This window comes from Sciurus vulgaris (assembly GCF_902686455.1).
Source record: "Sciurus vulgaris genome assembly, chromosome: 14".
Taxonomy (NCBI): Eukaryota; Metazoa; Chordata; class Mammalia; order Rodentia; family Sciuridae; genus Sciurus; species Sciurus vulgaris.
This window is the reverse complement of record NC_136475.1, coordinates 12,326,055-12,341,963: the sequence shown is the minus strand read 5'-3', so window position 1 is coordinate 12,341,963 and position 15,909 is coordinate 12,326,055. Positions and strand designations below refer to the sequence as shown.

The following is a 15,909-nucleotide window of genomic DNA, read 5'->3' as shown; positions in this document are numbered from 1 at the left end:
AAATGTGGAATAAATGTTAGATAATAGCAATATAAAATGAAAGAAAAGGAGCTTTTGCTCCTTTGACTCTTTGGACATATAAAAAGTGTCCGATAAGTGAAAAATGGAAAAATACATGAACAAATGAATGAATGAGTGAAGCTTTTTTGCTCAAACTCATCCTGTTAGTGTTACATAACAGACTACTCTGAACCATCCATATATGCTCTCCAAAGGTAGAAACCCCATTGTATTTCTGTGTCCCCAGAGAGCTCCACCAAGTTCTTGGTATGTAATGAGTGTCGGGTGGATGGGTGGATGAATGGATGTTTAATGGATGGAAGGATGGATGGATTGATGGGCGGCTGAAGGAACCAATCAAGGAATGTCTTTTGCCCTTGCTAGTTGTCTTTTTAGGCATTCATCTGAGCAGCCAGCAGAGGGCGCACATGCTTTCCAAACAAGCATGAGGCTGCTCTCCACGGATGGGAGGAGGGTGGCGGGCCTCCCAGCAGAACAGCCCGGCCCACGTGAGACCCATCATGACCTTGTCTAGGTGCAAACATCAGCAGCCTCAGGGGACCTCTCCCTCATAACCCAGTTAAACAAAATTCCACTTAGGAAGCACTGTAGGCACCGTCTCAGTGAAAATCCTCAACCAATGAATTCAAATAGGGAAAGGCCAAGTTGGGATAAAGGTCCCTGTAGGGGATCCTGGTTTGCTGCTGTCCACGCCCAGACCTCTGTACCAACAATAAAGTGAATTTTATGGCTCAAGAAGATGACTTCTTAAAAGCAGGAAAAGTTGTCAGAGAAAAGCAAATTCTAACTTCCAAGAACCAGTAGATTCTACACTCACATGTGATCTTCCAGGATTCTCATCTGAGTACTTTTTATAAATTCTCATCATTACAAGACATTTTGGAAGCACAAATAATAGAAAGTGCAAGGGGCGCCCATATCATAAGGAATCATCATTAGGCTCCGAATCCTCCTCCCATTTGGGGTGGGGTAGAAACTGAAGTCATTTTTATGTGCTTATTTTTTTTACAATTAAATCATTTTTTAAAATATAAACAATGTCACATTTTGGTTAAGCATCTTGGAATGTATTTCTTTAAATCTTGCAAAAAAAAAAAAAAAAAAAAAAAAGACTGCTTGGGGAAACGCTCTCTCTGGTGTGGCTCTGTGTGGGTTTCCATGTTCTCTGGAAAATTCCACTGCACAGATAAGGTCAAAGCAGTGAACACGGAAGGAAGGCCCCAGAGGCTTGATTGCTGCCTCTTCCATGGCTGAGCTTAGGTGCTCTTTGGGGTGTAGATGGCACCAGTCATGAAGTTTGATTCTTCATAACAGGGAAGGAAAGTGATAACTTTGTTGCCTGTTATTTTAAAATCTAGCTTTAATATTGAAAAGGCAGGAAGCAGAAAAGTCCAGCCACTGAGGAGGCTTATAGGCCTACCTGGCTATTAGCAGTTTCTCATTCAATTTCCCCTTCTCTGTCAGTGTAAAAATTCCACTAAGGTAACTGGAGTGGAGCAAGTTTGTCCTCCTGCAGTCTGCCCGCCTGTCCCAGGTGAGCTGGGTGCCCAGGAGAGGGTCTGAGCGGCAGCGGCGGGGGAAGCAGCAGGGACGAGCCGCCAGCCATCTCTCTAGGGGTCCGCTTTGTTCCCCCCACCTCTCTCCTAAGTGCTCCCAGGGCAAACTCTGAGCTTAGCTATAGACATTGGCAATCAGGAGCCTGATCCCAGCCATGCACTTGTGAGGACAAACTGTCCTAAAATGAAATAAAATTTGGTAAAAAAAAAAAAAATTGCTCCTCCAAAGAGATCCAACACATGAAGTTTTTCTTCCAAATAACACTCAGAGGATTCTATGAAGTGATAGCTGGGGGTCAGGGTGACACCGGCTGCGGTCTGATTGGGCAGTGTCCCCAGGGGCTTGCAACAGCGAGGGTGGTGTGGAGGTGCCAGCCCCAGCCCCTTTTGCTGTGCCCCTCAGGCTGAGCACGGATGGCATGCCTTCCCAGGGTCCCTGACTCACGTGTTCACCCTTGGCTCAGAGGAAAGAGGCCCGAGGTGCTCTCCCTAACCCAGGACCAAGGCAGGTGTCCATGAGGGCGTTCCAACGTCAGGCTCATGATGAAAGTGCAGGTGGGCAGTGAGCAGAACGTGCCCAGCAGAGGGACAGAGGAGCCTGTGGGCATTTTTGTTTGGCCTGGAGATGGGGCGTCTCACAGGTAAGTGGCCTCCCTCCTTGTACTTGGCCTGTGGCTGTTTCCCTAGGCCACGAGCATGCAGGGATGGGGAGGGGACGTGTGGGGGTCCCATCTGCTCCAAAGTGGAAGCTACGCGCTGTGCCCAGGGAGGGGAGGAGAGAGGCCAGTTCGGTCAGGGGCATCACCTGGACGTTGGAGTCCTGGACCAGGCAGAGCTGCTCCTGGATCTTGTGAAGCTCCTCCTGCTGCCACCGGATGTTGGCCTGCAGGATCCTGGTCCGCTGCTCCAGCTGGTCTTTGATGGTCTGGAACATGCTGAACTGTGCCGAGAACTTCAGGCGGAGTCGGAAACACAACCAGATCAGAGAGTCACTTGGGCCTGGCCGACGGGTCTTCCCTTCCCACCCCTCAGCCGTTCTTCCCAGCATCCCTCGGGAGCCCACTGCCGGGCGCGGGGCAGTGGGCAGAGGCTGGGGATGGGGGCAGGTGCTCTGGGTCCCCGCCGTCTTTCTCAGGCTGGTGATGACAGGCCCACCGGGATCTGCAGGCCTGATTACCGCAGAGGCTGGGGTCCCACAGAAGAGGATCATGATTTTGAGAGCCATGCTTACAATCTCATCTTCCATATCTAGTCAGGGGACAAAGGGTTTGGGGCTGAAGATCAAAAGCGGGGTCCCTGAAAGTTCCTTTTTCTTATCTGTACTCTGCACGTGACACCTTCACAGGCATCTCTGGGCCCTGTCATTATCCTAGAGCTGGTCCTCTAGTCAGGCCTGGGACCTTCCCGCGTGCTACACAGGTACAGAAAAGAACCACGAAGAGCCAGTCACCTGCCTTTTACCAGAGGGTGACAGTGGCGGGGGGCACCCTGTAAAGAGGCCTTCGCCTGTGCTTTGTAAACACCCCTTCCCTTCCCTCGGAGCCTGACGCCCTTCCTGGGACCTAGGGGGGCTTCAGGGAAGCCCTGTAGGTGAGCTCTGTCCTGGAGGAGATCACAAGATGGGAGGGGCTCGCAGCCCCTCCCTGGGCTGTCTGGGGCTGCGGCTGCCACTTCCTGAGGAGGCACATCAGTTTGCTAGGCTGAGTTCTCCTTTCTTGTTCTCTCTCCTCCCTTCTCTTTCTTTCTTGCCTTCCTTCCTAACTGCCTCCCTCCCTCCTTTCCTTCCTTTTTTGTTGTTGTTGGCAGTGGTTGTTTTGAGATGGGGTTTTGCTCTGCTGCCCAGGCTGGTCTCCAACTCCTGAGCTCAAGGGGTCCTCCTGCCTAGCATCTGGGGCCACGGGTGTGTGCCACCGGGCCAGCGGGCTTCCTTCTTCTTTTTTTTGCAATGACTTGTTCCTTCTATCTCTATTCCCAAATCTCCAGTTTCTTGCCAAATGTCATTTGCAAGTGCCCCCAAGGTTTCTCTCTTTTCTTTCCTCTACCCTTTGGCCTCCCACACATGGAGACTGGGAGAACTGAGAATATAGCAGAGATCAGCAAAATAATAACAAGAGGAGCCAATAAAAATAATAATGGCAGGTGCTGTGTTTGCAGAGACCCACATGCCCCAGCCATTGCCCCAGGCAAGCAGAAATGTGAACATTCTACTGCTTCACCATAAACTCAGGTCAAGCTGGCTGGAGGTCACACAGCAGGACGGGGGTAGGGCCCACTCTCAGGGCAGGGCTAAGAGGTGTTGCTAGCTACCTCCACTCCTGTCCGCAGCTCCTGCCTCAATCAGAGCACCCTTGACATTGGACTTCATTAAACAGAATGTTTGGCTGTTACATGAGTTTAAAAATGCCCGAGTGGGCTGCCAGCAGAAATCACCAGCACGGCACAGCACTCAGTTGGTGCTCTGAAAGAACATTCCATTGAGAAAGCAAACAAGCTGTATCAGGTATGTCATTGGAAAAACCAGACAGGCTGGTTCCACAGGAGAGACATTCAGGGCTACCCCTTCCACCTCTGGCAGGGATTGCTCTTGGTTGCTTAGTTGGCTTGGACTGGGAGTGTCCAGGGGCCTGGGCAGTGAGCAGGAGCCAGCGCTGTTGCTGAAGAATAGAAGCCCAGTCATTGGTCTCTCGATATCTTCTTGACGGTGACTTTTTTTTTTTCTTTTCCAGTTTTGGGGATCAAACCCAGGGTCTTGTGCTCGCTAGGCCAGGGCTCTACTGCTTAGCCACACACCCTTCCTGACTGGTGGCCTTTTTGACAAAAGGACCACTCTTAACTTAGGGACATTTTAGAAACACGGTGTAAAGCCAAAGAGGCTTATTGGGAAACCACAAGTTGTCAAGGTGACCAAGCCCCAAATTTTGGATTTTATTTTTCCCTCTCCTCCCTGACAGGGCGCTACAGTGACGCCCCCAGTGAAGGGAACAAGAGAAAATCCTAGACGCTCGTCAGTCACCTGAGGTGAGAATGAAGACATCTAAGATGATTTGGGAAGTCAGTGGTGTGAGCTCTGGATCTGCAGATTCAACCAGCCTCTGCCGGAAAATACTCGAAAAGGTGTAGCTGCACCGACCACGTAGAGACCAACTGTTGCCTTGTTAGTATTCCCTGAACAATGCGTCATAACTATTCAGACAGCATTTATGCTGCCACAGGTATTATGCCTCGTCTGGGGATGATTGAAAGCACGTCGGAGGATGCGTGTCAGTCACATGCAGAGACTACGCATGTTATAGGAGGGACTTGGACATCCATGCATTATGGTATCTGTGGGGGGTCCTGGAACAAAGTTCCTGTGGATACCGAGGGTCAACTGTATTACACAAGAATGTCTTAAAGAAGGTCGTTATTATTAAGCGTAGTATTCCTAACAGACCAAGAGCAGTTACTATTAAGAAGAATGAAGTTCAATAGATGAGAGAGAAAATTCCTAAAGGAACTTAATCATACATATATTTTATAAATATAGATATTCCTTGATATGAAAGACCCAGAAGTTTAAGGAAATCTCATTTCATGTGCCTTTGGATTGAAAAAGTTACTAGTTTCTTACTAACTGTGTCTTGGAAATTCAAGAAGGAAAAAAATTATTCTTTTTTTTTTTTTTTTTTTTTTTTTGCCTGAGAACACATTTCACTTAGCAGACTCTGGATGAGCAGCTTTCGCATCATTATTCAAACCTGGTGGCAGCCAGAAACAGACCCAAGCACGTGTCTTTCTCATTCCAGGAAAGCGCCAGCGGCCACTTCCACGAGGATACAGGGACAGACCTGCACCAGCACGGGCGAGGCCACGCTCCGACTAGTTCAAGTGCTGGCACGCGGCCCCCGGGGACCCAGCGCTAGTGTGTGGCCGGGGACTGGGGCAGCTGAACGGCCCTTCAGGGAACTGAAGTCAGAGCTCCAGGCTCAGCCGAGGCTCGACCCTGCACAACCACAGAGGGAGGCCCCTGCTCGGGTCGGCCTCTCGTCTGTGGGAGGCCCCTGCTCGGGTCAGCCTCTCGTCTGGCCCCCGCATGTCAGACATTTTCCTAACTCCCACCAAAGCAGACCTGGGGCCTTCTTCTCTGCGCCCCCTAATTCTCAGGCTGGCAACCTCCTAGTCGTCCTTCCAGGGCTTAGTGGAATGCCACCTCCTCTGGGAAGCCATCTCGGTCTTCCCTAAGCAGACAGTTTTCTTACTAATTTTATAAAAATACCTGCCCGACCTGGTGATTTCTCAGTTTATGTGTATCCCCCTTCTTGTTAGTGCTAAGAGCAAGAGCTGTGTTACAATCAATCATCTCCGTGTCCCTAATACCCCGATCACAGACTGACCCCAAGAGTAGCTGGCTGAAAGTTGTTGAAATCAGGAAGGAATTACTCATAATTATTATTATTATTTTTGGTACGGGGGATTGAACCCAGGGGCACTTAACCACTGAGCCACGTCCCCAGCCCTTTTTATATTTTATTTAGAGACAGGATCTGCTGGGTTGCTTGGGGCCTCGCTAAATTGCCGAGGCTGGCTTTGAACTTAAGATCCTTCTGCCTCCCAAGCCGCTGGGATTATAGCTGTACACCACAGCCCCCAGCATTTTTTTTTTTTTTTAAGCAAATGTTGTAGCTATCGTACTGGACCCATAGGTTTTAGATCCTTTCTGAGTCTTCCTATGACATTTGGCCTAATTCAGACTTTTCCTAACATATGGCCAATTTGAACTTAAAAAAAAAAAAAAATGAAAGAAATGCACCAGCAACTCAGGAGGCCAAGGCAGGAGGATTGCAAGTTCAAGGCCAGCCTCAGCAACTTGGCAAAATTCTGTCTGAGAATAAAAAAATAAAGAGGACTGGGGTTGTAGGTCAGTGGTAAAGCACTTCTGGGTTAAATTCCTAGTACAAAAGATAGAGAGAGAGAGAGAAGGCAGAGAGATTAACCATGAGGATCACAGGGATGAAGAACAGACACGGGGACAAAGAACTTGGAGACGATGTGGAGAGGACGAGGATGGCAGAAGAGGAAGTGGCTCCCTCACACGCCCCCACGTGCACCTTTGGGACTTGGCTGGTGCCCGTGTGTGACAGACACCAGCGCCAACGCACCCACCCTGTCACGGTCTGTCTGCCCGTCCAAGTCCCAGCTTTACCTGTGCCGTGGGAGCAGGCAGAAGGGTCTGAGGCAGGAGCTGCTGCGTGAGGTCACAGGCCGGCGGGGAGGGCAGAGGGGCCTGGGGAGAGAGGGGGACTTGTCCACCAGTGCTGCTTCCGGGCCGTTCCAGGGCCAGTCCCTCGCTGGGCTGGGTTCTCCAACTTAGAGGACCTGCCAGCCCGAGGTGAAGAGCTGGCAGTGAAGACTTCTAGAAGGCATAGGCGGCGAGTCGCTGGCCACACAGCTTCCACACAGGGCACGTCATTGGGGCCAACCCGGGCTGGCATGGGGTGCAGGCGACCCGGGGCACCCAGGGCCCATGACTCCTGCTCACCATGTTCAGCAAGGCCACTGCCCCTGCCTGAGCTCGGCTGCTCTGCCCCGGTGCCCCTACCTCGCCCTGTTCTAGATTCTACCCCAGACCCGCGGACTGGCTGCTCTTCTGACCAGGTGATTACTTCTCCACAGGACGCCAAGAAGTCTCGACCGCCACGTGGATGTGTTTTAACCTGGGGCAGCTTTGTGTGAGGCCCTCTTTCTTTCTGTCCAACAGGAACACAGACAGGCAGACATACTGTGCGTGTCTGTATCCAGGACCTCGTCCAGGGGATGAAGATTAGGGCCATCTCACTGGTCACCTGGAATCTTTAGAGACTCCCAGGATGTGAACTGAGACACAACCTTGTTCCCTGATCACTCAGGGAAGGTGTAGAAATGAGAAATGCCAACTCCCGTTCCATGGACTGATATGGTTTTTAAAAGAAAAGTGAAAAGGACTTTTCTGACCTTATCCCCAAATTAGGGACTAGAAAAAGAAGCCCAGATGGAAGCATTACCCGGGACAGAAATGGGGGGCAAGAAGGCCTTGCTTTGAGTTAGGGATCTCAGGTGCAGTCTGGGTGTCCTGACTGGGTTCTCCTGACTGGGTCCCTCTACACAGCTGCAGGGATGCACAAGCACACTGAGGTATCACCAGAGGCATCCTGGACAGCACAGGCTCTGGAAGAAGAGCAGCCACAGCTTCCTAGTGCCAAGGGGGCTGGGGGAAGGAAGTGGTCTTGGTCAGACCCTATGTTGAGAATACGACCTCACCCAAGCTTCTCAGGAAGAAAGTCAAGGCTGAGGGCACACTGACTCCGCCTCAAAGTGTCAGTGGGGGGTGGGTATAAGGTGGTTGGCAGCTATCTGGATGTGACCCCTGAAGTTCCTGGATACTTTTCCCGTGCCAGAGTAGAAGTCTTATGTCCCTCTCTGTCAGAGAGCTTATGAAGGGAGCTTGTGACTGCTTTGGTTGGGAGGACAGGTAGGGGTGACACTACGTGACTTCCAAGGTAAGGTCAGATGGCTGTGGATCTCTACATGTGTCCTCCTGGGATCCAGCCACCCTGTTGGGAGAAGCCCAAGGCATGGAGAGGCCTGTGCAGCATGAAGGATGAATGGCCACAGCAGAGCCCAGCCTTCGGCCACTCCAGGCTGAGTGCTGGACAGTCCGGTGAGTACTGTCTAGGACGGGAACTCTCTAGGCTAGCTGGTGAGACCCCACACCAAGGGGCAGAGGGGCCCATCACCACGCCCTTTCTGAGTTCCTGACCCAGACTCCATGGCCATGATAAATGGTTGCTGCTTTATGCCACCAAGTCAGGTGTGGTTTGTTACATGGCACTAGCTGGCCAGAATATTGTATGTCAGTGACTTTGCCTATGGCTGGTGTGCTCTCTAAGAGGCCATTTGTTCCCGGGCCTTCTGGAAAGGTCCGGCACCCATGGGTGCCACGCCCTGACACGTGCAGAGGTAGCATTTTTGTTCACAACAGGCTTCATGCCCGCATGAGGCGTGATTCCAAACAGGGGGATCCTAACCATGTGCCCTCCCAGACCTGGGGGTATGATCTCAGGTTTAAAGTTTTGAGTTTGATTTTTAAAACTCCACTTGGATTTTGTCTCCTATAGACATACACCATGTTAATTTGTTACACAATGCTTAACATTAGTTGCCAAATAAGTGATGTAACTTTGTACCCCCACCTGCCACCCCATATTCTCCACCTCTAAGTCAAACTGACTCCTGGGGAAATTCAGCCGGTGACTCTGCAGCCCCCTCCACATGGTGGCGTGCCCCTGTCGAGACGTTCGGGGTCACACACGTACCGCCATCGTGGCCGCCTGGCTGAGCCCGGGCACCAATAACTCCTGGGGTAGTGTGGCCGATCTTGGCAAAGCCGTGGTGCTGGCCTCTGCCATCAGCTTGGTCGGAGTGGCTGGAAGAGAGCAAGGAATCACCTTCCTGACTCGCAGAGACTCACCAGCTTTCTGAGCCAGAGGGGAACAGTGACCAGGGTGTGCATGGCACAAGAGCTCGGTCGGAACCTTTGATAAGGGAAGTCCGTCAAGGTGAGGTGGTTTAGCCACGCCACCAGAGCCCGGCCTGGGAGCAGGTGGAAGACACCAGGTGATCCCGGCTTCCTTTGCAGCACTGGGTCCAGCCAGCTGCTGATCCAGAGCCTCACCAGAGACACTACCGGTGTCTGCTCCACACGTCACCTGCTTTATGTCTCTCCTTGGTGCGGCAGCAGAGACACCAGAGTGTGGACAGGTGACGGGGGCAGGAGGTCAGTGGAAAAGAAGCCCAGGGAGTGTCCACTGCAGGGCAACTTCTGCTTTCAAGGAGGCACCAACTGCCCTTCAACTCGGGCCAGGGACCCTCCGTGGGGCTCTGGTCCCCCTGGCCGGGTGGGGTCCACCACCCTCCGCCCCGCCACAGACCCACACTCACAGGCGGGTTCTGACATGGCTGTGTGCGAGGACTTGCGTGAGCTCCTGGAGGAGGCCGACGGCGAAGGACTGGCGTTGAGGCCCGCGGCGCCCGCGTCGAGGGCGTCAAAGTGCTGCTGCGGGTCCAGGCTGGAGCCCTTGTCCTGAAACACACACACGAAGCCCGTTGTCAGCAGAAGGCGTGGATGGATGCTGTGTCTTTGGTTCTGAGCATGTGGAAGCATGGAAGCTGTACTCCAGCTGTCGGGCCCGAAACTTGGGTGCAGCACATGTGCACAGAGGTGCTCTGAATATCATCTCGAGACTTGCGGCCTGAAACAGCATTTATTATACTTGTCACCTCTTATTTTGATTTTTTTAGGTTTTCCCAGTTGACTTTGCACTTTAGAAAATTTTTTGCACCCTGAATTTTGTCTTTCTGAGACAAGCAGGAGAAGCAGATTCTAGAGATAAGTTTGCTGTCAGCACTAGGTTGACGACCCGTCCAGAGAGACAAGTGCCTTTGGACCTTTCCAGTGCACAGCCCAGGTGGCCTCCCACAAGCAGCCTCTCCAGCCCCACTGACCCCGGAGCAGGAAACAGGCAAAGGGACTGCGGTCGCCTATCTTTCAGTTTCTGGTTCTTAACTGGTCCTGGCTCCCAGCATGCACCTTCCCCAAGCAGAATGATGGGGAAGAGGGTAGTGTCCAACCCTGAGGGACCGAATCCCCTCCTCCAGGGCTTAGGTGTCATAGGGACATGAACACAGGGGTTATGGCAATTTTTAAACAACAAAAGAAAACAGTAAGTAATTCCTTTCCTGGTTGCTGTTCCTACCTGGTGTCAGAAGGATGGGACTTGCCAGCCTACTCTGAGCTATGTCAATGGGCTGGTCCAGACCCACACTCTTCCTGTGAAATCTCATGTGTGGGTCCTTGTGGCTGTTCTGTCTTTTCAGCCATGGCTCCAATGAGAATACACGTCCATGTGTGTGTGTGTGTGTGTGCATGTGAGGGTGAACTGATTGATATGCAACCTCCAGGTCTTTGTGCAAAACGGAATGACAGGATGTGGCGGGTGTGCTGTGGGAGACACCGACTGTGGGACTGTGCTGCTCCATGACAGTCCCCTTCCAGGCTCCACTGAGGGGCCCAGACCACAACTGGTTGTGAACTGTGTGTTCAGCCAGGAGGAGCGGGTGGGCTCCCTTCCTGTGCAGTTCACAGCCATTGCCTCCACCCCACCTCACACCCAAGCTCAGGAATTCCTGTTTAACGAACATGTCGGTCAAGGGCAGATTGAATCAAAAAAAAAAAAAAAAGAAGGTCTAAGGACAGAGTTTGAGAAGCTTCGTCCCACAGCTTTCACTTTAAAAGGCTCTCGTTAGATCAGCATGCAAGTCGTGTTTTGTGTACTGATTAGAGAAGACATCGTATTGGGCTTAGAGTTCCCAGAGGAATTCAGTGACGAATTTCCACCTGGATGAGGTACACCTGTCCTGCGGCTGCGATGTGTGCTGTGTGCAACGCCTGCTATAAATGGCTTAATGCTGTCCCCTGACATGACACACGATGTGTTGTGTGACAGAGCTGGGTGACAAACACTTCCATAAACAAGTGCAGCTTGTCACATCCGTGTGCAGGTGGGAATCACATGGAACACGCCACCATGGACGGTTGCGGCTCCAGAGACACCGTCTGCTCTCTGATCTCTAGAGGTGACTTCTCTTTCCTTCCAATTCAGTCCCCCAGGGATGAGAGATGCTTCTGTTTGATCACAGACAGCTGAAGGACCGAACCCTGGCTGCTGCAGAGACCACGGGCGCACGACAGGTCGCTGGACACCCAGAGCTTGCCTTCATCAGTTCTAAGAGACACCCCCACCCTCGTTTTAACATAGCTGAAATTGGGGTGTGTCCTTCAAGTGGTGAAAAGAAATCCTTATTTCACCGAGGGGCTGACAGCATCTTCTCTTGCTTAGCCGGAGTCTTCGGAGTCTTCGCTTTGTTGATGCACGTCACTCCCCTTCCTTTCTTTCTCTTCCCACATTCGTGTCTGCTGTGAGGAACGGGGCTCTGGACTACTTACAATGCTCTCTGTGGACCCTTTGCGTTGCCTAAGGAGAAGCCAGGCCAGAGGGGACCAGAGAATCAGGGCGAACGAAGGGAGGGGATAAGCTTTGTGGAAGCAGATGCCTTTTGAGGGTAGAGCTCCCTGTGCAGAGTGGGGTCGGCCTGGACATCCACCACAATCCCCGAAACGGAGGCAGAACCAGCGAGCGGAGCTGGGGCAGCGCAGCCGTAGCATGTGTGCTTTGTCCGCTGGACGCCCTGGGTTCCATGCCCAGTGCCCCAAAGGGAAACAAGGGCAGGAATGACCTGTAGTGTGGGAGGTGAGCGCATCCACAGGACACCCCCGACGTGGGGGCCACACAATGGCGCTTAGGCCACGTTAGGGACAGTGGCTCTGGAATGATTCCACACCCCAGTGGAACGACAGTTTTACTCCCCAGCTTTTTATTTGTGCAATCAATGCAAAGGGGGCTTATTGTAGCCATTCAGGGGAGGCTGGGAAGCTGCCGGCTGTGCCGTGTGTGCAGGGGCTGCTTCTAACCCAGCTCTGCCAGTGACAGGGTCCTGGGGTAGGTGTGCGTCCCTGCATCATCCAAGGCCGAGGACAGTGACAATGTCCCCTCTCAGGACTGTCCTGAACATGCCTGAAGGACACTTGGAACACTGAGGGAGAGGAGAAAGTGTTCCATAAATGCCGTGGCTCTGTCCTTGTCGTTGACATTTTATCAGCACCAGCCATACGAGCCTGTGCCTAGCTGACCTTTGCCTTTACCCTGGGGCAGGATGCACTTACCTTCATGGCTGAGGGGTGCAAGGTCTCGGGGGGCGGATCTTCCAAAGCCAGCTCCTGCCTCCTTTCCACCCGGACATCCGCGTAACTGCGCAGGAAAGCGAGAGACCACAGTGGAGGCAGGACGCTCCAGATGACACCACCCAAACAGGCCCCGAGGGCTTCTGTCCCTGCCACCCCTGCCCAGCAGAGGCGGCAGCCAGGAGCCAGGTCTGCTCTGGTGTGAGGACTGAGTTTCACTCCCCGGGTAATTTCCACTTGAGGGACTCTGACATTATGTCCAAAATGCTTCGCTTTGCAGAACGTTTTTATGACTCTCTCCTTCACAGTTCTCTACCCCCCTGAAATTTTCAAATGTAATTGTCTTTAAAAAGACATTTTCATCTGTGGGGTAAGTTTTTGCCTTTGAGTGACGAAAGCTGTTTTTTTTTTTTTTTTTTTTTTTTTTTTTTTTTTTTTTTTTTTGCGGTGCTGGGGATCGAACCCAGGGCCTGTGTTTGTGAGGCAAGCACTCTACTGACTGAGCTATCTCCCCAGCCTGAAAAGCTGTTTTGAAAATCTGTTCTGTCTGGACCGTGGCTACGTAAGGGTGACGTGAAACTTTTCTAGTCATTACATTTCTAAAAAAAAAAAAAAGTTTTCTCTCAAACACAGAATTAGCCAGACCCAGACTACTAGGGCCTCATCTAGGGACTTGCTTTGTCAATTTCACAGGTAAACTGGGTCAACGTTGTGATGCCAAAGTGACCTGTTCCGATCTTTCCCTGCTGGAACTGCAGGCCTTGGGGTCCCGGGAGAAGCAGCCCTCGCGCTTGGGGATGCTTTTCCCCTTATGTGTTCATTTGCTGCACTTCCGATCGTCTCTGGACACTTCTAAGATTTGGGAGGTAGGAGATGGAAGGGCAGAGCGAGGTCAGCACTTGGAGAATAAGGTGTGGACGATGTCCAGCCTTCCCTGAGCCCTTTGGACAGACCCAGGCTGAGGGGCAGTGAGGGGCTGGCCGTGAAGTCACAAAGCCCTGCTGTAAAGTCCCCGAGGGTGGACGGGAATCAAAGAGTGATTCTCTAAGCATGAGCGTAAAATGTGGTGACCTGGGACCGAGGAAAGCTAGCACTGCTCTCTCCCTGTGCACCACGGCTGCTGAGCACACTCAGGCAGAGGAGGCATGGCGAGCCCATGCTCCTTCATCTGTCGTTATACGCATATACGGTGGTCCCTCTGCATCCAAGGGAATTGGCTGCAGGACCACCTGTGGATACTGAAGTCCACAGGCGCTCTAGTGCCTTACACTAAATGATGCACGCATCTGCGTTACCTTTTAAAGCATCCTGGATCACTGATCCTACCTAGCACCATGTAAATGCTGCATGTGCTGTTGGTACACTGTCATGTTTAGGAAACATTGAGAAGAAGAAAAAAAGCCTACATTTCAGTACGGATGTAATTATTTTTGGAATAGTTTCCATCCATGGCTGATTGAGTCTAGGACACAGAACCTGGTGGATAAGGAGATACACAGACCTTTAGCCTTTCTTTGTTTTTTTGTTTTTTTTTCTCAAAAGCTTCTTTTCTAAACCAGCTTAAAACTGACTTATGGCCCTAACATTTCTGCAGTGGAGTGGTGGGGAGAAGAATTCTCTCCTCCACCCCTCGGAGCTGGGACCCCACCCGGGATGTCTCTGCGACAAGGGGTGTCTTGTCTTTCCTGGTGCCCTGGGCTGAGGGCTCCCTGAGGTCCCCAGGCCCCCGTGGGGGACCCTCTCCCGTGGTCAGCCTGGCTGTTCTCTGAACACTGCCTCAGTTGCCAGCAGGGGTTTCTAGAACATTAAAAATAAAGGGAGTATGTGTTTGAGTTATTTAGAGGCAACGTTTTAATTTTCTTCTCAAGTCAGTGACGAGGGAAGGCGGGGGGATGGAGAGCGACGAGAGGAAAATATGTAAGTAGGTCAGTGAAGCAGGAACTTACTAAGTAATATCCTGGCAGCCTAAAAGGGTTCACGAGGCTTTCAAAGGGGCCCGAAGCAAACTCAGAGGTCTCAGTCCTGGGCTGTGTGAGCTCTGGGCATTGTCCTGTTCGCTGCAGGTGACGGCCAGGCTTGACCCTCAGATACAGGGAGTCCCCGAGGGGCTGCTGATCTGCACCAGGCATCACGGACCCCAGGCGCCCTTCACAGGCACCGCAAGGACACAGCCCAGACCCGCCGGCATGGTACCTGACCACCGAGTGCGTGCACACGATGAATTCGGGCTTGGAGTTCCACTGGTGGTACGTGATGTAGTAGTGGGTCTGCAGCCAGATCCACTGCTGACCTTTGGTCAGGAACCGGTAGCAACACGATTTCCCTTTGCCAAACTGCATCACTGGGGTAGAAAATGGATTCTGCATGTAACACATGTTAACGTGAAAGTAATCTTTCCCCCAAGAGTTACCATTAAAATCCACATTAGAAAAGACGATGGCCAGCATTGCTTATTTCCCTGGCTGCACTGTCTATTAAGTGACTATAATACTCTAATACTTTTATTCCCACCACGGTGCCGGGGAATCACACCTGGGCCTTGCACATGCTGGGCCAGCGTTCCACCACTGAGTCACACTTCTGTGAGACTCGCATGCATTCTTAAATAATAGAAGAACAATCCACGTATTTTCCCAAATGCTCAAAAGCTTGAGAGAGATTTTCAAATAAGGGCAGATGTGGACAGATTGTTAAACTGGACGTTTAAGTAAAAGGAGGTCCTGGGTTTCCTGGGGCTCATCTTCCCGCTGTGGGTGGAGCTGGTTTTGGAGATACAGGAGCCGAGCAGAGGAGGGAGCATTCAGACACTGGGAGCCCTGGACCCAAACTACACCTGACAGCCAGCAACTGCTGACCACAGCCTGTGGCTGCCAGACAGCAGTTCAGACTCAGTCTGCACAGTTCTAGAATAAAGAGGGTCTGGAATGGACGTCTCCAGCCCGGGCCGTCTTCTGCAGCCACAGAGATGCCTGGAGCCCCCTAAGGTTAGTTTGTAGGTGGTCCCTTTGAGGGTGTCCAAAACACAATGGATGCTGATAGTTTAATATTTGTGCAAGGCAGAAGGTGGAACTGTGGATCAGAAGAAAAAGACTTTAGGATTTATTGCTTGGAATTTAGCATCCCTTAATACAAATGGTTAAGAAAAACCTTACCTAGAAACTAAAGCTACAGAAGGAGCCACTGCCTTGATGAATATATTATTAGAAGAAGAGAGAAGCCAGCAGAGGAGGGCATGGTCTCCACAGAGCAGAAATCTCTTCCTCAGGCCAGGTAATACTTCCACTTGGCTTTTCTCTGTTAGAACAGCCAGATGCTATCAGAAGTTTAAAGAAGCTCTGCTTCTCAAATTTGAATATGCACACAAATTATTTGGAACCTTGTAAAGGGGTATTCTGACTCTTCGGGCCTGCTGGCAGGAGGTTGAGATGCTACAAGTCTAGCACACATTGCCCATGTAGCTGGTCCTGGGACCACACTTTGAGGAGCATGAGGTTAGATAATAATTCCTCCTCCTCC

At 51.6% G+C, this 15,909-nt stretch overlaps 1 protein-coding gene across 9 annotated transcripts in view; it reads right to left on the bottom strand.

The window, feature by feature from the left end:
• NPAS2 (neuronal PAS domain protein 2) overlaps positions 1-15,909 on the bottom strand; it is a 154,238-nt gene that overhangs the window by 11,160 nt on the left and 127,169 nt on the right. For all 9 annotated transcript variants that reach the window (XM_079111005.1, XM_079111009.1, XM_079111008.1 and 6 more), the window contains 6 exons: positions 14,587-14,734; positions 12,376-12,460; positions 9,534-9,675; positions 8,909-9,018; positions 6,760-6,840; positions 2,383-2,529 (listed from right to left, as the gene is read on the bottom strand). In XM_079111005.1, coding sequence (XP_078967131.1) covers positions 2,383-2,529; positions 6,760-6,840; positions 8,909-9,018; positions 9,534-9,675; positions 12,376-12,460; positions 14,587-14,734 — 713 coding nt within the window. The remainder of the gene's footprint in view (positions 1-2,382; positions 2,530-6,759; positions 6,841-8,908; positions 9,019-9,533; positions 9,676-12,375; positions 12,461-14,586; positions 14,735-15,909) is intronic.